Here is a 27,587-nt window from a genome sequence, read left to right on the forward strand (position 1 = left end):
GCTCAGCGAGAGCAGAGTCCCCCCTTAACTGAGCGACAAGTTATAATTACTATTATTTACTTTCTATTAGATACATTTCTTGACACAAGTAACACCTTCAGTGCTGAAGCAGCATTAAGCTGTCTAGTCAGAAAAGTGTCTCCAGAGGATTTCAATTTTTTTCGTTTGTTTGCGAGTTCCTTTCAGGCCAGCTACAGACAGCGAGAGCAAGATCCACTAAACCAAAGCAGCTGTTCTATTTCTATCCCACCCCACTCTAAAAGGTAGAGGACTTGGGTTCAGGTAATTTCTGCTCACACCTGTTGAAACCAGACCCACAGCTGCACCAGTCGCCCAAGGTGAGTTACCTCCGTACCTGATCATACATTTATTTATCTTAAACTCGCTTCAATTTCAGTTATTTTCTCCCTTGTGGGGGTCCACATGGGTTTAGATATTGGATTTATGGCTACTTGAGCTCTTGACCTTTCTCACACCCCTTCCAACTTCTTCACTCTCTCTCTCATTTCCTTTCAACATTGGGACCAGCCACTCTGACTGGGACTTCAAAACCATTGTTTAAACTCCGCTGCAACTACCAGACATGTGTGAGCAGTCAAGTGAGGCCCAACGGCCACCTAGACAGGAAGTACAATGATAGACTACATGGAAGGCAATTATTTACACAAAGTTTCGCTCTAGCTCACCTAATGCTTCATTCATTTTTTGATGAGACTGTATATCGATGCTGATGCTCTTGAGAGTTTATAAGAGTGACTGTTAACATAGTTACTCGAGTATCTCCAAAGAGTAGCATTGTCCTGTACTCCTGTTACTATAGTTACGTAAGTTTGTCTCACTGTTTGTGTCTGAGGTATAATGTGAAGGATGCAGCCAGGCCGTGGTGGGTTACGTGGTTTTTAGCTTAGTGACTCTCTGACAAAACTCTGTCTCAGACTGAACCGGAAGCTGACAACCTGCCTGAAAACCTCAAGTGCTACTTTTATGGGGTTTGGTTTGGGTGATGAGTTGAGTCAGCTTCCGCTGTAAACATACCTTGTATGGTAAAGACAGACTGACTTTACAGGAAAACTTGCTTTGCTCTGTCTATCTTGTTACAGTGAAAACCATGTATAAGCCAGGTGTATACTATGCTACTGTAGCACATCAAGATCTTGACGGTAAGGTGACTTTATGTTTTTCTGTTGATTTGAAATTTGATGTCAATTAGGGTGGCTGGGGAGGGAGATTTTATAATGGACGTTTTTGAAATAATTTGTATTTTTGACAGTTACATATACAAAAGTATGTGGACACTCCTTCAAATTAGTGGATTCGGCTATTTCAGCCACACTCGTTGCTGACAGGTGTATAAAATCGAGCACACAGCCATGCAATCTCCATAGACATTGGCAGTAGAATGGCCTTACTGAAGAGCTCAGTGACTTTCAACGTGGCACCGCCATAGGATGCCACCTTTCCAACAAGTCAGTTCATCAAATTTCTGGCCTGTTGGACTGCCCCGGTCAACTGTAGTACTATTATTGTGAAGTGAAAACGTCTAGGAGCAACAACGGCTCAGTCGTGAAGTGGTAGGCCCCTCAAGCTCACAGAACGGGGCTGCCGAGTGCTGAAGCGCGAAGCGCGTAAAAATCGTTTGTCCTCGGTTGCAACACTCACTACCGAGTTCCAAACTGCATCTGGAAGCAACGTCAGCGCAAGAACTGCTCGTCGGGAGCTTCATGAAATGGGTTACCATGGCCGAGCAGCCGCACACAAGCATAAGATCACCATGCGCAATGCCAAGTGTCGGCTGGAGTGGTGTAAAGCTCGCTGCCATTGGACTCTGGAGCAGTTGAAACGCCTTCTCTGGAGTGATGAATCATGCTTCACTATCTGGCAGTCCGACGGACGAATCTGGGTTTGCCAGACGCCAGGAGAACGCTACCTGCCTGAATGCATAGTGCCAACTGTAAGGTTTGGTGGAGGAGGAATAATGGTCTGGGGCAGTTTGGGGAAGGCCCTTTCCTGTTTCAGCATGACAATGCCCCCGTTCACAAAGCGAGGTCCATACAGAAATGGTTTGTCGAGATCGGTGTGGAAGAACTGGCCTGCACAGAGCACTGACCTCAACCCCATCGAACACCTTTGGGATGAATTGGAATGCCGACTGCGAGACAGGCCTAATTGCACAAAATCAGTGCCCGACCTCACTAATGCTCCTGTGGCTGAATGGAAGCAACTCCCCGCAGCAATGTTCCAACAACTAGTGGAAAGCCTTCCCAGAAGAGTGAAGGCTGTTATAGCAGCAACGGGGGGGGGGACCAACTCCATATTAATGGCCATGATTTTGGAATTAGATGTTCGACAAGCAGGTGTTCACATACTTTTGGTCATGTAGTGTATCTTGCATAGAAGTTTTCATTTTGATTACTTAATTACATCTATTTCTTTCATCATGTTTGGAATGAATCAGTACCTTGAGTTTGGCCTCTAAATATACTCTTTAAATGGAAAAAGAATAAAGTAACCACTTAATGCTGACTACTGAAAAGGTGTATGCCTTGTGAATTATATGGGCCATGCATTTGATTTGATTTGAAAAGAAAAGCACTTATTTATTTATTTGTTATTTATTTTTAAGAACAGCACATTATGCTGCACTGCACGGTTTATTTTCAGCTGACTTGAAAAAGGAGTACACTAATGGTATCAATGAGAGGAAAATTGCTTGTTTACTTGAGGATCTCACACAGATGCACCATTCATAACTGCACAAAGGTTTCATATTATTATGAACTTCAAGGATGCCCAACCCACATTGGCTTATAAGACACTATTTTCTGTAGCAAAATACAATTATCATATCATTTTTATTTACATAATCATATAAAGTACAGTGAAAAAAAACTGCTGGTCATTCTCGACCTCTCCTAAATCGAATACAGTACATAGCGGCTCTTCTTCATCTATGTCATTAAACCTACCTATTTTAATTGCCAAAGGCAGTATCCTGGTTCTCAACTCTGCACACAAGGACCTTTGATTTTCTTGTTTCCTTCTGACCCCAAATGGAGTGGGAAACAATCCAGTCTTCAGCTTATTTACCTGTACACAGGCAACTGGAGCATTATATAAGGCTTTAATTGTATCATAGAATTTTCCACCCATCCCAGCATTTATGCGTTTGGAAGCAAGTAGATCTATATTTACCCAATCAAAGGCCTTTTTGAAATCAATAAAACATGCATATTTAGGTTCGCATTCTTGAAGTCTGGCTCTAATCACAGTGGATACTGTGTAAATGTGATTTACAAGCAAACCTGACGTTTCCAAATACAGAGTCAGACTGTTTAAGATCCCAGAATATAACTTGTAGACTGTGCTTATAAGGCTGATGCCTCTGTAATTTAGTGGGACCCGTGGATCATTCGTTGATGACTTTGGGATTGGTTTGATGATAGATGTGTACCAAGTTGATGGGATGGTAACATTTTCAAAACACATTTGGCAAGACAATATGAGTCTGCAGTAATCTTAAAATACTTTATGTCCAAATTTGGAAGCTCCGCTATTCATGTTGCCTTTTTTCCTGTTGCTTTTTAGCCTTCTTAACTTCCTCCATAGTCAATTTTGCATTCAGGAATTGATTTGAGGTTAATCCAGCCCTATTCATTTCCATTTCCAACCCATTTTTTAAGTTACAAGTATAATTTAAGAAGTCATCATCAAACACATGGGATATTGCTGCCTGAAGAATAGGTTAGGAAAGTCATTCTCCCAGTTCTCTAATACACAATTCATCTTATGCTCAAGTTCACCATTTTCCAGTATGATTTCCATAGGAATTTTCATAAATCTTTTTTTCGTCCCCATCTTATTGATTTAATTCCAAAATTGCTGAGGGTTGTTACTTTGTAGTTGTTCTAGCTGCAGTGCTTGGCCCCTTATGTAGCTCCTCTTATAGAACCTTAGCTTGTTGTCAGATATGTTGACAGACACTGTTTAAACTCTTCTCTTAAACGTCTTCTCATTTATTGGTCTTTACATTTTAGGAACGTCTATTCTGCAACCCTCATTACTGACCATACATTATTTAACTCTTTATTCCAATATGGTGAATTGAATTCCCCATATTGCAATTTTGAATTCAATACATTGAATCAAATCAAATCAAATTTGATTTGCCACATGCGCCAAATACAACAGGTGTAGACCTTACAGTGAAATGCTTACTTACAAGCCCTTAACCAACAATGCAGTTAAAAAAAAAAAATCTGTAAAAAATAGATAAGTAAAAAATAGAAAATAGAGCAGCAGTAAAATAAAATAACAGTAAGGAGGCTATATACAGGGGGTACCGGTACAGAGTCAATGTGTGGGGGCACCGGTTAGTCTAGGTAATTGAGGTAATATGTACATGTGGGTAGAGTTAAAGTGACTATGCATAGATAATAAACAGAGTAGCAGCAGCGTAAAAGAGGGTGTTGGGGTGGGGTGGGGTGAGGGGGGTAGAAGCTGTTCAGGAGTCTATATTGTATATTGTATTGCATTGCAACCTGGCAAGTGTTTTGTGCAAATGGGGGTCATGATGAAAAGTTTATTCATAAAAAATTTAAACTGGAGAACATATTAACAAAAATGCAGCCATTTTCCATTAGTATGTTTAATTTTTTGAATCTAAAATATAAACAGGAATCTTTTTCTTATTTATTTTATTTTCATGACCATTGCAGAATAAATTCCTCACCTTCTCTGGCCTTGATGGGTTCATATTCCCGAAGTAGCCATACAACAAATTACCATGCACATCTCTAATTGAATTGGACCTAGTAGAAGTAAATAGATACAGTGGGGAAAAAAAGTATTTAGTCAGTCACCAATTGTGCAAGTTCTCCCACTTAAAAAGATGAGAGAGGCCTGTAATTTGCATCATAGGTACACGTCAACTATGACAGACAAATTCAGAAAAGAAAATCCAGAAAATCACATTGTAGGATTTTTTATGAATTTATTTGCAAATTATGGTGGAAAATAAGTATTTGGTCACCTACAAACAAGCAAGATTTCTGGCTCTCACAGACCTGTAACTTCTTATTTAAGAGGCTCCTCTGTCCTCCACTCGTTACCTGTATTAATGGCACCTGCTTGAACTTGTTATCAGTATAAAAGACACCTGTCCACAACCTCAAACAGTCACACTCCAAACTCCACTATGGCCAAGACCAAAGAGCTGTCAAAGGACACCAGAAACAAAATTGTAGACCTGCACCAGGCTGGGAAGACTGAATCTGCAATAGGTAAGCAGCTTGGTTTGAAGAAATCAACTGTGGGAGTAATTATTAGGAAATGGAAGACATACAAGACCACTGATAATCTCCCTCGATCTGGGGCTCCACGCAAGATCTCACCCCGTGGGGTCAAAATGATCACAAGAACGGTGAGCAAAAATTCCAGAACCACACGGGGGAACCTAGTGAATGACCTGCAGAGAGCAGGGACCAAAGTAACAAAGCCTACCATCAGTAACACACTACGCCGCCAGGGACTCAAATCCTGCACTGCCAGACGTGTCCCCCTGCTTAAGCCAGTACATGTCCAGGCCCATCTGAAGTTTGCTAGAGTGCATTTGGATGATCCAGAAGAGGATTGGGGAGAATGTCATATGGTCAGATGAAACCAAAATATAACTTTTTGGTAAAAACTCAACTCGTCGTGTTTGGAGGACAAAGAATACTGAGTTGCATCCAAAGAACACCATACCTACTGTGAAGCATGGGGGTGGAAACATCATGCTTTGGGGCTGTTTTTCTGCAAAGGGACCAGGACGACTGATCCGTGTAAAGGGAAAGAATGAATGGGGCCATGTATCGTGAGATTTTGAGTAAAAACCTCCTTCCATCAGCAAGGGCATTGAAGATGAAACGTGGCTGGGTCTTTCAGCATGACAATGATCCCAAACACACCGCCCGGGCAACGAAGGAGTGGCTTCGTAAGAAGCATTTCAAGGTCCTGGAGTGGCCTAGCCAGTCTCCAGATCTCAACCCCATAGAAAATCTTTGGAGGGAGTTGAAAGTCTGTGTTGCCCAGCGACAGCCCCAAAACATCATTGCTCTAGAGGAGATCTGCATGGAGGAATGGGCCAAAATACCAGCAACAGTGTGTGAAAACCTTGTGAAGACTTACAGAAAACGTTTGACCTGTGTCATTGTCAACAAAGGCTATATAACAAAGTATTGAGAAACTTTTGTTATTGACCAAATACTTATTATCCACCATAATTTGCAAATAAATTCATTACAAATCCTACAATGTGATTTTCTGGATTTTATTTTCTCATTTTGTCTGTCATAGTTGACGTGTACCTATGATGAAAATTACAGGCCTCTCTCATCTTTTTAAGTGGGAGAACTTGCACAATTGGTGGTTGACTAAATAATTTTTTTCCCCACTGTAATCTATTTGTATTTCAAGTTTTGCAATCCCATAGGCAGCACAGTTTATAATATACAGTCGGATTTAAGGTGAATGAACAGTTGATCTTTTCAATTGAAGTAGACCTACAGTATGTATGCATGCTACTGTAAGTACTAGTGATGGGGGAAAAAAATCGATAGGCCTACAGTTACATATCGGGATATTATGTTTTTCAATATATCATATCGACAATATCGTAATATTATTTGTGAGCTAGTTGGCTGTACCTGTACCAAAACTCCAGTATTTTTCCTTCATAGCATGTTCTCCATCTTCTTTTTAAATAGAGAGCCAATTTGTTTTCAGAACTTTTATTTCCATGACTGATCAAAACTCATTTTCTCATGCTCTCCTCATCTCTCTGCTGAAGATATGTGGTGAGCATTATGTTTGGAACATCGAATCACAATAAAATCACAGTATCGAATCGCAATACATACAGAATCTTGAGAATCGCAATACATACAGTGAGGGAAAAAAGTATTTGATCCCCTGCTGATTTTGTACGTTTGCCCACTGACAAAGACATGATCAGTCTATAATTTTAATGGTAGGTTTATTTGAACAGTGAGAGACAGAATAACAACAAAAAAATCCAGAAAAACGCATGTCAAAAATTTATAAATTGATTTGCATTTTAATGAGGGAAATAAGTATTTGACCCCTCTGCAAAACATGATTTATTACTTGGTGGCAAAACCCTTGTTGGCAATCACAGAGGTCAGACGTTTCTTGTAGTTGGCCACCAGGTTTGCACACATCTCAGGAGGGATTTTGTTCCACTCCTCTTTGCAGATCTTCTCCAAGTCATTAAGGTTTCGAGGCTGACTTTTGGCAACTCGAATCTTCAGCTCCCTCCACAGATTTTCTATGGGATTAAGGTCTGGAGACTGGCTAGGCCACTACAGGACCTTTATGTGCTTCTTCTTGAGCCACTCATTTGTTGCCTTGGCCGTATGTTTTGGGTCATTGTCATGTAGTGTCATTGTCATGTTGGAATACCCATCCACGACCCATTTTCAATGCCTTGGCTGAGGGAAGGAGGTTCTCACCCAAGATTTGACGGTACATGGCCCCGTCCATCATGTGGTCCTCTGTAGCTCAACTGGTAGAGCACGGCGCTTGTAACGCCAAGGTAGTGGGTTCGATCCCCGGGACCACCCATACACAAAAATGTATGCACGCATGACTGTAAGTCGCTTTGGATAAAAGCGTTTGCTAAATGGCATATTATTATTATTATTATCCCTTTGATGCAGTGAAGTTGTCCTGTCCCCTTAGCAGAAAAACACCCCCAAAGCATAATGTTTCCACCTCCATCTTTGACGGTGGGGATGGTGTTCTTGGGGTCATAGGCAGCATTCCTCCTCCTTCAAACACGGCGAGTTGAGTTGATGCCAAAGAGCTCAATTTTGGTCTCATCTGACCACAACACTTTCACCCAGTTCTCCTCTGAATCATTCAGATGTTCATTGGCAAACTTCAGACGGGCCTGTAAATGTGCTTTCTTGAGCAGGGGGACCTTGCAGGCGCTGCAGGATTTCAGTCCTTCACAGCGTAGTGTGTTACCAATTGTTTTCTTGGTGACTATGGTCCCAGCTGCCTTGAGATCATTGACAAGATGATTCCTCACCGTTCTCATGATCATTGCAACTTCACGAGGTGAGATCTTGCATGGAGCCCCAGGCCGAGGGGGATTGACAGGTATTTTGTTTCTTCCATTTGCGAATAATCGCACCAACTGTTGTCACCTTCTCACCAAGCTGCTTGGCGATGGTCTTGTAGCCCATTCCAGCCTTGTGTAGGTCTACAATCTTGTCCCTCACATCCTTGGAGAGCTCTTTGGTCTTGGCCATGGTGGAGAGTTTGGAATCTGATTGATTGATTTTTTTTGTTGGCACAAAACTACCTCCATACCTTCCATTCATTTGTATGGGTTAGCTTCAAATGAGTCCGTGACATTTGTGGGGGTCGTAGAGCAAAACAGAGAACAACATCGTGAGTGTCTCCCCTTTCCATAGCAGGGTCATATTAGTTTGTAGGTTCGGACACTACAGATGTTTTCATGAGAATACAGATTTTCGGGATGTCTCCTGGTCTGACAAACAATGCTGTAGCTCTGCCACTTTCCACTGCAGATGCGGAAGGCCGACATAGGCGGATGCAGTGGATTGAGCCCATGCAAAATATCTATAGCCTAAACTGATTGATTTTGATTGTTTTTTTTTTATCATGTTAATTAGATTGATGCACGGGTGTGTCAATAGACTCTTTTAATGCAAAAAGGAAATGAGTGGTTGGTCAGCTGGATGGATGGATGGATGGATGGATGGATGGGTGGGTGAATAACGCTAATGTCTTGCAACTCAAATGTTGTGTGTTCGAATCTCATCATGGACAACTTTAGCATTTTAGCTAATCAGCAACTTTGCAACTACTTTTTAGCTACTTTGCAACTACTTAGCATGTTAGCTAACCCTTCCCTAACCTTAACCCTTTAACCTAACTCCTAACCTTAACCCTAACCACTAGCCTAGCTAACGTTAGCATTAGCCACGTAGCTAACGTTAGCAACAACAAATTGAAATTTGTAACATATCATACGTATTGCAAATTCGTAACATATTGTGCATTTTTCTAATTCATAACGTATTGTATGATTTGCAATGGACATCCACAAATTAATACATACCATTCGAAACGTAACATAGAATTCTAAATGGAGGGTGTCAGATTTACTTACAGAATATTACGAAATGCTCTGAGACCAGGTTGCATTTCGGCACCTAAGTATCATGAGGTCCCCCGGCAATTCCCAGCCCTAGTAAGTATTGTAAATACATTTTAAATAATCAGTAGCCTGCCCTATACAATATTTCAGAATTTCACATGCAGTCCATCAAACACTGAACAAAAATATTAACACAACATGTAAAATGTTGGTCCCATGTTTCATGAGCTATAATAAAAGATCCCAGAAATTTTTTGACACAAATTTGTTTACATCCCTCTTAGTGAGCGTTTCTCCTTTGACAAGATAATCCATCCACCTGACAGGTGTGACTTATCAAGAAGCTGATTAAAAAGCATGATCATTACAAAGGTGCACCTTGTGCTGGGAACAATAAAACACCACAAAATGTGCAATTTTGTCACACAACACAATGCCACAGATGTCTCAAGTGTTGAGGGAGAGTGCAATTGGCATGCTGACTGCAGGGATGTCCACCAGAGCTGTTGCCAGATAATTAAATGTTAATTTCTCTACCATAAGCTGCTTCCAACATCATTTTAGAGAATTTGGCAGTACGTCCAACCGGCCTGAGACCAGCCACCTGATGAAACTGTGGGTTCGCACAACCGAATAATTTTTGCGCAAACTGTCAGAAACCGTCTCAGGGAAAGTCATCTGCATGCTCATCGTCTTCACCAGGGTCTTGACCTGACTGCAGTTCGGTGTCGTCACCGACTTCAGTGGGCAAATGCTCACCTTCGATGGCTACTGGAGAAGTGTACCCTTCACGGATTAATCCCGGTTTCAACTGTACTGGGCAGATGGCAGACAGCGTGTATGGCGTTTTGTGGTGAGCGGTTTGCTGATGTCAATGTGAACAGAGTGCCCCATGGTGGCAGTGGGGTTATGATATGGGCAGGCATAAGCTACAGACAACAAACACAATTGCATTTTATCAATGGCAATTTGAATGCACAGAGATTCCTGTGACGAGATCCTGAGGCCCGTTGTCATGCCATTCATCCGCCACCATCACCTCATGCTTCAGCATGATAATGCACAGCCCCATGTTGGAAGAATCTGTACATAATTCCTGGAAGCTAAAAATGTCCCAGTCTTCCTTGGCCTGCATACTCACCAGACATGTCACCAATTGAGCATGTTTGGGATGCTCTGGATCGACGTGTATGACAACGTGTTCCAGTTACCACCATTATCCAGCAACTTCGCACAGCCATTGAAGAGGAGTGGGACAACACTCCACGGGCCACAATCAACAGCCTGATCAAATCTATACAGAGGAAATGTGTCGTGCTGCATGAGGCAAATGGTGGTCACACCAGATACTGACTGGTTTTCTGATCCACGCCACTACCTTTTTTAAAAGTTATCTGTGACCAACAGATGCATATCTGTATTCCCAGTCATGTGAAATCCATAGATTAGGGCCTAATGAATTTATTTCATTTGACTGATTTCTTTATATGAACTGTAACTCAGTAAAATCTTAGAAATGGTTGCATATTGCGTTCATATTTAATTGTATTTAGGTTGGGGAAAAAGTAGATGCAAAACATTGTTGAATTCAAATGTTCTGCTGACAGGTCCAAAACAATTTGCCATAGTTTTCTCTTTGGGAAACTGACACAGTCCTTTGCCAGATACAGCATAAATTACTGTAAAAGATTAAAACATTCTGCCAACACAGTAAATAGACCAGTAGCTTACGTAAATTATTTGACAGTATGGGTAGGCTACTGTAATACCAAACTGGACTCAAGATGGCGATATTATTCCTTTACGTCATTTGTTATCTTACGTCCGATTTTAATTTCCTCAGCCTGCAACACGCTCGTCTCCCCCCATTGTCCGGTTGGTACATAAAACATCCTCCATTCAGGCTGCAAAGGCATCAATTTCCTCCTTTACTCAATTTAATGGCTCATCAGTGGAAAAAGGGGGAAAATATGTGTACTGTCTTAATAAAACACATTTTCGTATTTTCGGACAACTTCTGGATGTTACACACCACGTGAATCTGTTGTTCATATTGAACAACAATTCATATTTTGCATAAAAGTGTGGGCTGTAGCATAGTCTACTTTTAAATAGTTTAGAATATACAATCAATCTTGCAGAATGCGCGGACAGGCAATCGCTGCAGCATGCATGTTTAGTCAAAACATGATTTAGTTTGAAAATATTAAAACATTCTGCCCACACCTTTGCAATTGCAATTGCTCTTTCTTTTAGAAACTGCCGTGGCCTAATTCCAAATAGCTCCAAATTATACAGCAAATAAAGTGCATTATTGTCACCATAAAAGGTGAATGGAGGGTGTTTCCAGGGGGAGTTTTAATGCTCGTTCACGTGCGCACAGTTTTACGACAGGTCTGATTTTGTGCCAAGTTGATACATTTCTATATTTTTGTACATGCACAGACTTTTCAGAAATGGTGCACACAGAAATGTTGTGTGAAATTTACACAACTGTTATAAATGAGGCCCCTGATGATTGGCACAATTATCATACACTGTTCATATGAGCCCTTGGACACTCCAATCAGGTGAGGACAAAGTCAATGATTGGCAAGGGCGTTACTGTACTGACAATGAAGAAGGCTTCCATCACAACATGTTACGTTTCTGTGCCCTGAGGTGAGACATGCTTTTCTTTTTGTGTTCAAGAGTAATCGGAGATGGAGAGAGGTGGACAGGAATATCTTTAGGCAGGAACAAGCAACAGCTCCATGGAAAGAAACACCCATTACAATTCTATCCTGGACAGAAACAAGCGTATCGCATGGCAAGAGGACTGCTATGTTGACCTCCAGTCTACCCCCAGCTCAGCTTCCACCAAGGGAGAGATGGAAGGTAAAAGCCATTGCTGTTGTTTCCATTATGAGCTGCACTTAATGTCCTTCATTGATAATTTCCTCAATCAATGAAAGAACTGTACATGAAAGCTGCCTTGGACAAGTTGCCAACAACTGGATGCATCCGGTTTTCAGGGATACAGCTAATTCAACCTAGCTTCCTTTACCCCTGAAACCGGATGTAGGAACTATGCTCAGGCGTCTTCTTACACCTGCTATGTTAGGTTAAGTTGTACCAGACATCTGACATAAAAAACATCTATTTTTTGCCCGTCAGCAATGCTAGACCAAATTCTAACAGAAGATACGTACACATAACTTGAAGAATTCACACCAATCCAACATTAACATAAATGTATGATTTACTCGAAGTCAAAAGTGCAAATTGTACATACAGAGTTCTAATCAGAATTCAGAGCTCTGTATATGATGTACATTGATTTTCCCTTATCCTGTTGGTCTCTCTTGTGGCCCAGATGTGGGCTGGATCCAGAAACACCAGGGGCAGCTGCAGCGCTTCATTACCACTCCCCTCCTGGAGGGGGCGCTGTCCCACATGAAGAAGCTGGAGCTGTTGAGCCAGGGGGAGGAGGCCCAGGTACAGGCTGGGGGGCAGCTGCAGGACCGGGTGGGCACCCTCACCTCCATCCTGGCCAGCATGGAGCCCCAGGGCTCCGACGCTCTCCAGGCCTTCATTGAGAACTCTGACTCCCAGGTGTACCGGCTCATCACGATGCACGGTGAGGAGGAGGAGCCTATTGGTTGACATCTAGTTTATAGGCTAGAGTGTGTTGTGTGTAGGATTGTCATCTGCCTTCTGCAAGTAGTTCAGATCCACATAGTGATAAAGCTATCTATTGTTGGTAATTGTATAGGTATACACCTTCCCCTCTCTGAAACTACTGTAAGCTATCATTGTCTGTGATTTGATTCTCCTCTCTCTGCAGACCCCATGGTTCAGGAGCACAAGGAGGCTCTTCTGTTGCAGTATCCCACACCAAGTGACAGCCTCTCCTCTGGCCCCTCCAGCCCAGAATTCTCCTCCTCCAGAGTATTGCTCCTGGTCGACGGCCTCTCAGACCTCCAGCAGAAGGAGCACGACCTCATGCAGGTAGAGGCCACCCGTGGGGCGCGGAGACACCACGTCAGACAGCTGGCCCTGGCCAAACTCCTGGAGCCCCTCACCCGGGTCAGCCTGCCCCCCAGGGTCTCCCTCACCGTGGGAGTGGCCGGCATTGGCAAGAGCACCCTTGTGGGACATTTTGTACGCCTTTGGAGCCGAGGCGAGATCTGCACGGACGTGAGTTTTGTCTTGCCCTTTGCCTTCTGGGAGCTGAACACTGGGGAGAAGCTGTCGGCCGAAAGGCTGGTGAAGCTGGCCTTCCCTCACATGACGGACCCCAGCCTGGTGCTGAGTGGCACATGTCGGACATTGCTGATCTTCGACGGTCTGGACGAGTTCCGTTGTCCTCTGGACTTCTCGGAGGCTGCGCCTTGCACCGACCCCAAGAAGGAGGTGTCGGTGGACGACTTGGTCACCAACATCATCCGGGGAAACCTGCTCCCTGAAGCAGCGGTGTGGGTGACCTCCAGGCCGGCGGTGGCCTCGTTGATTCCTGGGGGACTAGTGGACAGGGTGACCGAGATCCCCGGATTCAGCCCGAAGGAAATCCGGCTGTTCCTGAGCCACAACTTCCCTAAGGGAGATACTGCCAGTCAGATATGGACTCACTTGGAGTCCAACAAGATCTTAATGGTGATGTCTTACATGCCTTGCATTTGCTGGATAGTGGCGGTTACCTTTGGGTACCTATTGGAGAGTGGCTGGCAGGAGGGCCTTCCCAGGACCTGCACTGAGCTCTATTCCCACTTCTGCGCTATGAGAGCCGAAGCAGGCGAGCCCAGAGGCAGAGAGCCTATCAAGATGGACCAGCTTAACGGGAACAACCGCAAGCTGCTGGGAAGTCTGGGCCGACTGGCCTTCTACGGACTTCTGAAGCACAAATACACCTTCAGTGAGCAGGACATGAGGGCCTATGGAGTAGACCTTCCATCCACCCAGGGTGGCCTCGGAACTGGAGTACTGATCCGCGAGGATTCCCCGAATTGTGTGGCCTACCGCTTCACCCACCTGACTGTGCAAGAGTTCTTAGCAGCCACATACTACCACATCTGCTCCAAACGTGCCATCTTTGACCTGTTCACCGAGAGCGCCATGTCCTGGCCCAAGATCGGCTTCCAGAACCACTTCAGGAGTGCCCTGCAGCGGTCCCAGCAGGCGGAGGATGGTCACCTGGACGTGTTTGTGCGGTTCCTGGCAGGGTTGCTGTGTCCAGCGGCAGTGCGGCCGCTGGCAGGCCTGCTGGCCCAGGGGAAGGACGATGGGGGCCAAAGGGTTTGGGCGGCGGGGCTGCTGCAGGACCTCCTGGGCAGCGGGGGTGCTGTGGTGTCACTGCGCTCAGTGAACGTGGCCTACTGCCTGCAGGAGCTGCAGCACACAGAGGTGCTACGCAGCGTGGAGGAGGACCTGCGCTGTGGCGGCCTGGGAGGGAAGCTAACACGAACACACCGCACAGCGCTGGCCTACCTGCTACAGGTGTCTCCAGAGTGCAGTGAGGAGACCAACCTGTCGGCATGTCTGGACTACTCCACTGTCAAAAGCCTGCTGCCTCAGCTGCTCTACTGCAGCCATCTCAGGTTAGTTAGAGCAGACCCTATCTCAGGTCACTGTCATACCCTCCCTGTCTAATGGTGTCTCCTCCCCATCTAATAAAAACCCTTCCACATTTTAGCTAAGATCCTCCACATCTCATATAAGCTCCTCCCCATCTCAGATAACCCCCTCCTCATCTCAACAAAGCCCCTCCCCATCCCAGAAAAGACCCTCCTTCACTCCAAAGTGCAACCATTTCAGATAAGGGGAATTAAAAGGGGGGGAATGTGGGGACATAGTAAAAGAGTTAAGGTCAGAGGCAGAACCTGCCATATGTTGGGACATTTATGGCTAAACTTGAAATATAATTTCCAAATCCCTATGACAGAGTATAGACGTTTATAATACTAAGGATGCTATATCTTAACATTTTGCAGATTGGAAAATAACCATTTTAAAGATGATGTCATGGAACTGCTGGGAAGCTTACTGAGTGCGAAGGACTGCCACCTTCAGAAGATAAGGTCAGGAGCCATTAATTTCTTTGCGACAGGGATTCTATAAAATGACTAGAACCCCTCACTATGTGTGGGGAAAAAATAGCCGAAACTAAGCAGCCTACATCCTATAAGTAGCCTCTCTTAAGGACATGCAGGTGTTCAATTTTCAGTCATTGTCTTGCCTTGTTTCTGTACTTTAGTGTACGGGGAACTCGTCCATGGTCCAATCAGGTGCAGAGGACTGTCAATGAGTCTCCTCAAGTACTTGTGATTGGACTCAAATTGATTGTTGTCACCCGACTGCCACCCAATTGTGTGATCTGTTATCAGGGTTAAACAAATTACATTGCTACTTCTTTCATTAACCAGTTTAGACCCCTGGGACCTCAGGTCCTTCACATCTATTCTGGTAATGCTTAATTTCAAGGAGATTACATAATGTTTACACAACCATTAAATAATGTCGTCAGACATTTAGCATTGGGGACATTTCAGCTCTCATTCAGGTTCATTGCTATGCTTTTATTACGATTGAAAATGTTCTTTACAGTGAGATAATACTGTTCATGATATTCACTGAGGTCATACATGCAAATTGGTATGCCCAGTATTGCATAATGATGTAGTATGATGGTCTTTCTTATGTAACTTCTCTTATATTCAGTCTGGCAGAGAATGCTATCAGCAACAAAGGGGCCAAGGCCCTGAGTCGAGCACTGCTGGTTAACCGGACACTGATTACGCTTGAGTGAGTGAGATCAATTTGTGTCTGATTACATCCAAATTAATGGCATATGTTTGTTTGTTCATGACAATGTTCCAGTCACTTTAACAGTAATCTGAGAACATCTTCTGAGCAAGAAACCCCCCCCACCTGTTGGTTATATAATAAGTGTGAAAGTGGTACCGAAAGTTTAATTTCACAAAGTTCTCCTTTGGTTAAGCATAAGTTGTTTGTGGCTTAGTCTCCGTAGCAACAACATTGGATCTAAAGGCGCCAAGTTTCTAGCAGAAGCCCTCAAAATGAATCAGGTCCTGGTGTCCATCAAGTGAGTAACTACAATGGCTAGTGAAAGTCTTTACACCCCTTGCACAGTTGTCACATTTGGTGTCTTAAATTTAAATCTAAAAAGGATTACATTCAATTTTTCTTCCTACAGATCTACATAAACTACTTAAGAGTTTTCAAAATGTATGAAAAATTATAGACATTTGCAGGAATTAATAAAACATATATAAATTATATGCGAATTTGATTGCGTAATTCTTCACACCCCTTGCTGTGGCACATCTTAACAAGTTCATGATTTAAGAACAACTTCTCCTGTCTCTGTAAGGTCCCTCAGTTGGATAGTGAATTTCAAACAATGATTCAACCTCAGAGCTGAAAATGAGCTTAGTGATACATTTTTAGACAGGCACATATCAGGGGAGGTTACGAAATAATTACAAGACACTGAATATCCTTTTGAGTATGGTCAAGTACGGTATAAATTGTGGATGGTGTATCATATCACCCTGGTACTGTGAGAATCTGGCTGTCCTTCCTAAGAGAATGGAAACTGCTCATGGATATCACTATAAGGCCAAAGATTATTTTAAAACAGCCACAAAGTTAATTGGCTAAGCTGATAAAAAAACTGTGCATAGATCAACAACACTGAATTCACTCCACATTACTGGCCTATATGACAGAGTGAAAAGAAGGAAACCTATGCTAAAAAATCCATTCCAAGTCATCCCTCTTGTTTGCAACAAGGCCCTTAAGTAATACTTCAAGACAACATGGCAAAGAATTGGATGTAAGGTTTGGGGCAAATCCAACACATCACAGAGTAAACCCTCTACATTTTAAAGAATTGTTGTGTCAGTGTCATGGTATAGGTATGCTTGTCCTGGCAGGGACTGCAGAGTTTGGTCAGGACCAAAATAAATATAAAACTGGCAAAGCCCAGGGAAGAATGTGGAGGAAAACCTGCCTCAGTCTTTTGAAGACCTAACACTGGGATAGTTAAATTTTACAGTGGGAAAATTAAACACATTTTAAGACTAAAGACACACCAGAATGGGTTTCCATGAGGTGTTGAGTGGTCCAGTCTTGGTGCTGACATAAATCTGTTTAAAAAAAATCTGAGATCATTAAGACTTGAATATTGCTGTCCATCAATGATCCCCAACCAAATTGACGGAGCTTGAGCAGTTTTGCCAAAACAATGGATTTATGTTCTTATTCAACATGATTCACAGCTGTAATTGCTGCCAAAAAGGTGCTTCAAACAAGTATTAACTCTGGGATTTAAGACATATGCAAGTAAGACATCTTTGTTTTTTATTAAGTTTAGAACATTTCTATATTTTTTCTCTCACTTTGAAAATGAGTAGTAGGTTGTGTAGATCAGTAGAAACGAAATCAAATGTAATCCCTTTTCAGATTTAAAAATAAGGCAGCAAAATGTGCAAAGGGTGTGAAGACTTTCATTAGGCACTGTATATGATTTTCGACTCTGACATTTACTCTCAACAGTTACTGCCATTTATTATTTTTACCAATGCCTGTGAAATATGAAATATAATTTTGGTTTGTGTTTTCATTTTCTCCCGGCTCTGCAGTTTCCAAAATAATCGCATTGAGGAGGAGGGTGCTCATGCCCTGGCTGAGGTGCTGTTGTCCAACCGCAAGCTTGTCTCGCTGAAGTGAGTCCTAGCGACCATCCGTGTGTGTGTGTTTATAAGTGAACGGTCAACTTATCGAGGTCAGCAAGTGAGCATGGGTCTTGTGGCTGTGTGTGTGTGTGTGTGTGTGCGCACGCTGAAACATGTCAACATTGTGTTCCCAGTGTACAGAAGAATTGTATTGGAGCAGATGGAGCCAAGAGGATTGCAGAAGCGCTAAAGACAAACCGGACACTTACAGAACTGATGTAAGGACGTTTGGGTCATCATTATCGGTGGTTCATATTACAAGATGTCTATCTAAACATTCTATGAAATATATGTCACCGAAACGTCTTGATTGTCTGGCCGTCTAGGAGCATAAGACAATCAATGTCATGTTCCATCACATAGTAGACTATTGACTGCTATAGAACTGTTCAATATGTCAGAATCGAGTGACCTATATTCTCAGAGCGGGAAAGCAATGGTCACAATGTAAATTGTGAAATTAAAGCTGGGACTCTCAAACAGGTGTGCAGGATTAATATGAATATGAATGGAGAAGGCCTGACATGTAGTAAAACTTCTATCAATATCCTGTCTTTATCCTTCATTTATTCAACAAAACAATGTTGGATTTGAAAGAAAACAGAAAGTCGATTTTCATATCAATTTTTTACGTGCTCTCCATGGTGCAAGAATACGAATTTTTGTTTTTTAGCTTAGGGTACCCTGGAAACCTGGTTACCACTGACTACCAGTATTGACAGAATAGGGCCCAGAATAATGCACAATTGCTGCTTTCTGAAATGTGTTTTCTGTTTCTCTGTGTCTGCAGTCTGAGCAGTAACCAGCTTGGGGATAAAGGCACTGCAGCCCTGGCCCAGGCCCTGACAGTCAACCACAGCCTCCTCTCGCTGCAGTCAGTGTCCTGCCCTCACTACATGACATGACATTACCTGACATGACATTACCACAATGCAGCTCCTCCACTTGACATAAACTTTAAATGTTTCATATTCCCCTTACACTCAAGCACAAATACATTCACAAACACACATTTGACCTAGATGACATAAACCATCTGTTTGTTATCTAACATGGTTTGAAGCAGTGGCAGTTGTCATAGCGACATTGTTTTCTGGCACATTTTCCTCATGCTGGTTCAATCATGATTAACTTACTGCAAGCCTGCCACAAACACGTTTCCAATACGTACAGTTCCATTTACAACCACAAAAAGCAATAGGCTACCAAGAACTCCATAGAAATAGAATGAAATAGAAGAACCGATCGGTAGGTTCTAAGGGTAAATTAATCCTTCTATGTCCATTTTCAGCCTGCAGAGTAACTCCATCAGTAACAAAGGGATGACTGCGTTAACCAAGGCTCTGCGGTTGAACCGTGGACTCATCTCTCTGAAGTGAGTACTGGAGCTAATGCAAATGCTGTTCACTTCAATGAAGTCATAATGAGTATAATGACTGAGGAAACATTAAGTGATTAATGTATGTCATTATGACTTCCTTCAACTATGATTGCTCAGCTTATCATGTCTCTCCCTAAACACCAGTGCTGCTGCTGCACATGTCATCTGCACATCTGTCTCCCAGGCACTTTAAATGGGTCAATTTTCATCACTGATTGCCCAGAGGATGCACTGCACACATTCAGCCAAATCTGAATCAGTCGCTGATTAGAATGGAAATGTTCTGAAATCCGTAAAGGGGGAAACATCACCACTGTTCGCCCCCCCAGCACCTTTATTGTTTTTGTTTTGTTGATTAAACAGGGGAGAGGAGCATCCAGCATCGTTGTAAAAAAAACAAGTTGCATTACATTCTGCTGTTCTATTGCACGTGCAATGATGTCAGAGGGGGAAAAAAACTGTGTTCGTTGTTTGAAGTAACTTTTTGTTGTTGTTGTAATATCGCAAACGGACGTGGCAGTTTCATGAACTATGGATTTCAGCTTTAAACCTGTCTAAACCTGTCATAATCTCAGTCTGAGTGTTGTAAGAAGAAACCTCCTTGTTTTCCTCAGTGTTCAACGTTTTATACCATTTTATACCTATGCAGAGCCTGTCATATCATCTTCAGAAGGACACTAGCTGTTTCAGGGCTCTGCCTTTGTCATAACTCTGTTTCATTCCCCTCTCCCTGCTAGTCTGCGTGAGAACTCGATCGGGGTGGAGGGGGCGAAGGACATGGCCAGGGCACTGCAGGAGAACAGCTCTCTCCGGCACCTGGAGTGAGTCACAACACCACCTGTCAGTAAAGTCTCCTCTGCCATTCGGTGGCACAGAAATGCCTAGCTGTCAGGAAATGTCTTTACCCCAGGGTGTGCTATAGTGAGGCGTCTGGGGTCTGTATTAACAGTAGGAGCACTGAGAAGTTGGCTATTTTGAGCTGGGGTCATTCAGAATTGATGAAGGTTTCTCTCGCTTTCTTTCTCTGTTTTTATTTGATTCTCACCGATGCTCTTGCATTCATTATCTCTGTGTGTGTCTTAGTCTTACAGCCAACTTGCTGCACGACGAGGGGGTGAAAGCCATAGCTGGAGCTGTGAAGGTCAACCGAGCGCTTACTTCTTTACAGTAAGTCAGTCAGATCTGTGCACGCACACATACATACACACACATACATACACACACATACATACACACACACATACATACATACACACACACACACACACACATACACACACATACATACACACACATACATACACACACATACATACACACACACATACATACATACACACACACACACACACACATACACACACATACATACACACACATACATACACACACATACATACACACACATACATACACACACACACTGTGGCAAAGTGAGGGGAATGCCTGCTGAGATTGAACCACCCTAATTGCTGGCTGCAGCAGCAACCCACACCTTGCCACATTTGGTGGAGAATGCGGGCAACACACACACATTTAAATTCACCTAAATATCCCTCTCTGTCTACCAGTCTCCAGTGGAATTTCATCAAGTGCACAGCCACTAAATCCTTGGCCCATGCTCTACTCACCAACTCCACCATGCAGCTACTAGAGTAAGCACTGAACTACAATTCATTCTTTCTTTAGACTAAACAGTACCATTCCCAAGTCTGGAAATCAAAGAACAGTTAAATGTCATTGATTGACTTTGGAGACTGATTTTGCTCTCTGTGTGTGTGTGTGTGTGTGTGTGTGTGTGTGTGTGTGTGTGTGTGTGTGTGTGTGTGTGTGTGTGTGTGTGTGTGTGTGTATAGTCTACAGGAGAATGCCATTGGGGATGAAGGAGTTGTAGCTCTGGCAGGAGCCCTGAAGACCAATGCGTCTCTCTGTACTTTGTGGTTAGTGCCCCATAGCTCTATTCAATACTGATCTAATAGCTTTGTTGCCTTTATTTCTGCCAGATTGTAAATGCTACTGATGGAGGAGAATGAGTGTGTGTGTATGGTCACGTGTGTTCTCTCTACAGTCTCCAGGGTGTATCAGCAGGCAGGAGTGGTGCCATCTCAATGGCTGAGGCTCTAATGGTCAACAAAACCCTGCACACTCTGGAGTGAGTTTTCTATTTGATTTAACCTCTCGCTCTCTCTTTATTTGTAATGTGTCCTTGTGGCATAATACCAACAAATTGACTCTCTCATTCTCTTGACCCGCTGCATTTGCTAGAAATTGTTCACTCTGTCACACTTTCCCTCCCAATTTCTCACTCTTTGTTGTTTGTTCTTGACAGCCACTGTTGGCACATTCTCGTGACCGCTTTGTTCCTGACATTTTCAATCTCTTCTTCCCAGCTTTTTGTCCCCACACAGTCCAATATAGGCTCATAGTAATGAATGAAATGGAACAAATTAAATGGTATTAAGCACATGGAAATCCTACATTTACCGTTCCATGTATTCCATTCTAGCCATTACTATGAGCCTGTCCTCTGACTTCACCAGCCTCCAATGGTCCATATAGAGACTTTGTGTTATTTGTATCCTTTCTGTCATGTTCTCTTTTGTGTTCCAGCCTACGAGGGAACTCCATAGGGATGGAGGGAGCCAAGGCTTTGGCTAATGCACTGAAGACAAACAGAACACTCAAATCATTAAAGTGAGTCCTCTTGGTCCAGTGTGTCCTTGTCATTTCACAGAGGACATCATAAAGAAGCATGTATGAACATTAGCAAGAATACCAATTGACAACAATACCAATAGCACACTAGCAATTGTATTCCCACTTACATTTCTACAATAGCATTTATCTTTTTAAGATTATTAACTACGTGACAAGTCAAATTATTTTCTTTAGGACTGTAACCAAGGCATTTCTGTTTTGCATCATTTTAACATCAAACATGTTTGGCCACAAGCACAGAGGAAACCACAGGGATTAACAACTCCACTCCCCAGGGGCTGTATTGTCATTAGCAACCATAGATCTGGAACAAAACATTAGTGGTTTTAAACATATTAACTATAGTGGGCTAGTGTTACCATGGCAATCTGTTTTACAAAGTAATACATTTCACAATGGATATAACAGCAATTTCCTACTACAGTGCCTTCAGAAAGTATTCATACCCCTTGACATGTTCCACATTTTGTTGCGTTACAGCCTGAATTCAAATGGATTCAAATTTATTTTTCTCTCACCCATCGACACACAATACCCCATAAAGAGAAAGTGAAAACTTGCTTTTATTAATATTTGCTAATTTATTGAAAATGAAATACAGAAATATCTCATTTACATAAGTATTAACACCCCTGTTAGAATCACCTTTGGCAGCGATTACAGCTGTGAGTCTTTCTGGGTAAGTCTCTAAGAGCTTTGCACACCTGGATTGTACAATATTTGCAAATGACTCTTTTTAAAATGTGTCAAGCTCTGTCAAGTTGGTTGTTGATCATTGCTAGACAACCATTTTGAAATATTGCCATAGATTTTCAAGCCGATTTAAGTCAAAACTGTAACTAGGCCACTCAGGAATATTTAATGACGTCTTGGTAAACAACTCCAGTGTATATTTGGCCTTGTGTTTTAGGTTATTGTCCTGCTGAAAGGTGAATGTGTCTCCCAGTGTCTGTTGGAAAGCAGACTGAACCAGGTTTTCCTCTAGGATTTTGCCTGTGCTTAGCTCTATTCCGTTTATTTATTTTTACTATTTAAACTCCTTAGTCCTTGCCGATGACAAGTATACCAATAACATGATAAAGCCACCATGCTTGAAAATATGAAGAGTGGTACTCAGTAATGTGTTGGATTTTCCCCAAACATAACACTTTGTATTCAGGACACAAAGTTAATTTCTTTGCCAGTTTTACTTTAGTGCTTTATTGCAAACAGGATGCATAGTTTGGGAATATTTTTTATTCTGTACAGGCTTCCTTCTTTTCACTATGTCATTTAGGTTAGTATTGTGGAGTAACTACAATGTTGTTGATCCAGCCTCAGTTTTCTCCTATCACAGCCATTAAACTGTAACTGTTTTAAAGTCACCATTGGCCTCATGGTGAAATCCCTGAGCGGTTTCCTTCCTCTCCGGCAACTGAGTTAGGAAGGACACCTGTATCTTTGTAGTGGCTGGATGTATTGATACACCATCCAATGTGTAATTAATAACTTCACCATGCTCAAAGGCTATTCAAAGGCTATTCAATGTCTGCTTTTTTTTTTACCCATCTACCAATAGGTGCCGTTCTTTGCGAGGCATTGGAAAACCTCCCTGGTCTTTGTGGTTGAATCTGTGTTTGAAATTCACTGCTCGACTGAGGGACCTTACAGATAATTGTATGTGTGGGCTACAGAGATTAGGTAGTCATTCAAAAATCATGTTAAACCCTATTCTTGCAACTTATTATGTGACTTGTTAAGCACATTTTTACTCCTGAACTTATTTAATCTTGCCTTAACAAAAGGGTTAAATACTTACTGACTCAAGACATTTAAGCTTTTCATTTTTAATTAATTTCTAAAAAAATTGAAAAACATAATTCCACTTTGACATTATGGGGTATTGTGTGTAGGCCAGTGACACAAAATATTTTAATTTAATCAATTTTAAATTCAGGCTGTAACACAACAAAATGTGAAAAACGTCAAGGGGTGTGAAAACTGTCTGAAGGCACTGTATTTATGTACCTGTCTTTGATTGTGCTGGTTGTAATTCTACCCATTTATCAAGCTTTAGTAGCCTGAAATGTTTCAGTAAGTGATATTAGTCATATTTCATCTCTCTGGCTTCCAGTGGACTCTATACTAAGAACGTATTTCACACTGATATGCACTCCCCTATGTATTTATTTGGACAGTGAAGCTAAAACTTTTCATTTGGCTCTATACTCCAGCATTTTGGATTTGAGATTTTAAAAAATTATGAGGCGACAGTACAGAAAGCCACCTTTTATTTGAGGGTATCTTCATACATACACTACCGGTCAAACGTTTTAGAACACCTACTCATTCAAGAAATCAGAACTATGAAATAACACATATGGAATCATGTAGTGACCAAAAAAGTGTTAAACAAATCAAAATATATTTTATATTTGAGATTCTTCAAATAGCCACCCTTTGCCTTGATGACAGCTTTGCACACTCTTGGCATTCTCTCAACCAGCTTCACCTGGAATGCTTTTACAACAGTCTTGAAGGAGTTCCCACATATGCTGAGCACTTGTTGGCTGCTTTTCCTTCACTCTGCAGTCCGACTCATCCCAAACCATCTCAATTTGGTTGAGGTCGGGGGATTGTGGAGGACAGGTCATCTGATGCAGCACTCCATCACTCTCTTTCTTTGTAAAACTAAGCCTAAACCAGATGGGATGGCGTATCGCTGCAGAATGCTGTGGTAGTCATGCTGGTTAAGTGTGCCTTGAATTCTAAATAAATCACAGACAGTGTCACCAGCAAAGCACCCCCACACCATAACACCTCCTCCTCCATGCTTTACGGTGGGAAATACACATGCAGAGGTCATCCGTTCACCCACACCGCATCTCACAAAGACAAGGCGGTTGGAACCAAAAATCTCCAATTTGGACTCCAGACCAAAGGACAGATTTCCACCGGTCTAATGTCCATTGCTCGTGTTTCTTGGCCCAAGCATGTCTCTTCTTCTTATTGGTGTCCTTTAGTAGTGGTTTCTTTGCAGGAATTTGACCATTAAGGCCTGATTCACACGGTCTTCTCTGAACAGTTGATGTTGAGAGGTGTCTGTTACCTGAACTCTGTGAAGCATTTATTTGGGCTGCAATTTCTGAGGCTGGTAACTCTAATGAACTTATCCTCTGCAGCAGAGGTAACTCTGGGTCTTCCTTTCCTGTGTCGGTGCTCATGAGAGCCAGTTTCATCATAGTGCTTGATGGTTTTTGCGACTGTACTTGAAGAAACTTTCAGTTCTTGAAATGTTCTGTATTGACTGACCTTCATGTCTTAAAGTAATGATGGACTGTCGTTTCTCTTTGCTTATTTGAGCTGTTCTTGCCTTAATATGGACTTGGTCTTTTGCAATAATATGGACTTGGTCTTTTACCAAATAGGGCTATCTTCTGTATACCTTGTCACAACACAACTGATTGGCTCAAACGCATTAAGAAGGAAAGAAATTCCACAAATTAACTTTTAAGAAGGCACACCTGTTAATTGAAATGCATTCCAGGTGACTACCTCATGAAGCTGGTTGAGAGAATGCCAAGAGTGTGCAACACTGTCATCAAGGCAAAAGCTATTTGAAGAATATCAAATATCAAATATATTTTGTTTTGTTTAACACTTTTTTGTTACTACATGATTCCATATGTGTTATTTCATAGTTTTGATGTCTTCACTATTATTCTACAATGTAGAAAATAGTAAAAAATAAACAAAAACCCTTGAATGAGTATGAGTTCTTAAACCTTTAACCGGTAGTGTATGTTTTACTGTTTAGAAATGAATGCACTTTATATATCTAGTCCTCCCATTTGAAGGTAGCATAAGTATTTGGAAAAATGTACTTATAGTGTATTAAATTCAGTCAAAAGTTTTATATTTGGTCCCATAATCCTAGCATGCAGTGACTACATCAAGCTTGTGACTCTACAAACTTGTTGGATGCATTTGCAGTTTGTTTTGTTTGTGTTTCAGATGATGTTGTGCCCAATAGAAATGAATGGTACATTTGTATTATTTTATTGTAAATAAGAATATAATATGTTTCTGAACATATTCTATTCAAGTTTGTCGAGTCACAAGCTTGATGTAGTCATTGCATGCTAAGAATATCGGACCAACTACTAAATGTAATACACTATAAGTGAATTGGTCCAAATACTTATGATACCGTCAAATGGGGGGACTACGTACATAAAGTGCTTTCATTTGTAAATGGTAAAACAGGTATGAAATTACCCTCAAATAAAAGGTGACATTCTGTACTGTCGCCTCATATAAAACATTTGATCTAATAATATAATAATAATATGCCATTTAGCTCAAATCCAAATTGCTGGAGGATAGAGCCAAATTAAAACTTTTAGCTTCACTGTCCAAATAAATACGTAGAGGAATGTAAATAGTAATTGTGTGTGGGTACATTTCATTTGTTGTGCTTAGTTCATCTAAGTACTGAGTCAGAGGGAGAGCGAGAGCACATGAAAGGCTTGATTAGAAAGCATTTGATACAGACATTCAAATACAGACACAACCACGCACATGTATTCACAAGTTCATACAGTTCCCTTATTGATAGCAATTTCAGAGTGCTGCCACAATACATTACTTTCAAATGGACTTGTTGTCTTGTTTTTGAGTGTTTTTTGTCTGGTTGTGCCTTAGACCTCATGTTGGATTCTACATGAGCCTTTGATGCATGTAATGTATGTGCAGTCTGCAGGAGAACTCTCTGGGAATGGATGGAGCCATATTCATCGCCACAGCCCTGAAAGGAAACCACCAGCTAACTTATATAAAGTGAGTGTATCCTGCTGACTTTTCATACATGGTTTGGTGTGGACTGTATATTGTATATAAAAGGTATGTAAAAGGGTTTGTGCATGCGTGAGTATGTACTCACTCAGGCATTAATGGATGCTCCTCCACTCCTCCAGCTTGCAGGGGAACGGCATCGGAGAGTCAGGAGCAAAGGTCATCTCTGATGCCATCAGAACCAACTCTCCAGACTGTGTGGTGGAGATCTGACCAGGAGGGACACCAGAGGTCAAAGGCCATGGGTCACCAGGGGCTTATTCAGGAGGGTTAAACATTACAGTACATTTTAGTCATTTAGCAGACGCTCTTATCCAGAGCGACTTACAGTTAGTGAGTGCATACATTTTCATACTTATACATTGATATATAACATGTATTATATAGAACCATCATTCTCGTGCCAGGTCAATACTTTGCAATGTTCTGAACACGTTTCACCCTTCTGAACACATCCATTGCCCATGGAGAAATCTTTGTCTTTGCAATGGACATGTAGAGTAAGAATTTCAGAGGCTACCCATCAGCCTGGCTCATTGGACCTAGCTTCTGACGGACAGCCACAAAGACAAACCGCAGGGATATTTGTTGTGGGTCTTCATTTAAGATCTATTACATTGGTACTGTCGGGGGGAATTGTGTACATTGATACCGACTGACATTGATTTACAGCTAATTACATTTAAATATTATTTATGTACATTTATTTTCCTAATAAACACATCTTAAAGCA

The 27,587-nt window shown here is 42.0% G+C and overlaps 1 protein-coding gene across 3 annotated transcripts; it reads left to right on the plus strand.

Moving 5' to 3' along the window:
- nlrc3 (NLR family, CARD domain containing 3) lies at positions 1-27,587 on the plus strand. 3 transcript variants are annotated; one of them, XM_041877440.1, is made up of 19 exons: positions 1-338; positions 11,879-12,064; positions 12,543-12,806; positions 13,014-14,763; positions 15,157-15,243; positions 15,884-15,967; positions 16,185-16,268; positions 17,830-17,913; positions 18,057-18,140; positions 18,713-18,796; positions 19,214-19,297; positions 20,041-20,124; positions 20,387-20,470; positions 20,875-20,958; positions 21,160-21,243; positions 21,372-21,455; positions 21,914-21,997; positions 26,756-26,839; positions 26,977-27,587. In XM_041877440.1, exons 2-19 carry the CDS (start codon positions 11,941-11,943, stop codon positions 27,065-27,067), a joined length of 3,408 nt encoding a protein of 1,135 aa, XP_041733374.1. In that variant the 5' UTR covers positions 1-338; positions 11,879-11,940; the 3' UTR covers positions 27,068-27,587. The 3 variants fall into 3 exon arrangements, with proteins under 3 accessions (XP_041733374.1, XP_041733390.1, XP_041733381.1); XM_041877447.1 differs by lacking the exon at positions 1-338 and adding an exon at positions 1,081-1,160; XM_041877456.1 differs by lacking the exon at positions 26,977-27,587 and having other exon boundaries at positions 26,705-26,790.

This window comes from Coregonus clupeaformis, chromosome 1, assembly GCF_020615455.1.
Source record: "Coregonus clupeaformis isolate EN_2021a chromosome 1, ASM2061545v1, whole genome shotgun sequence".
Classification (NCBI taxonomy): domain Eukaryota; kingdom Metazoa; phylum Chordata; class Actinopteri; order Salmoniformes; family Salmonidae; genus Coregonus; species Coregonus clupeaformis.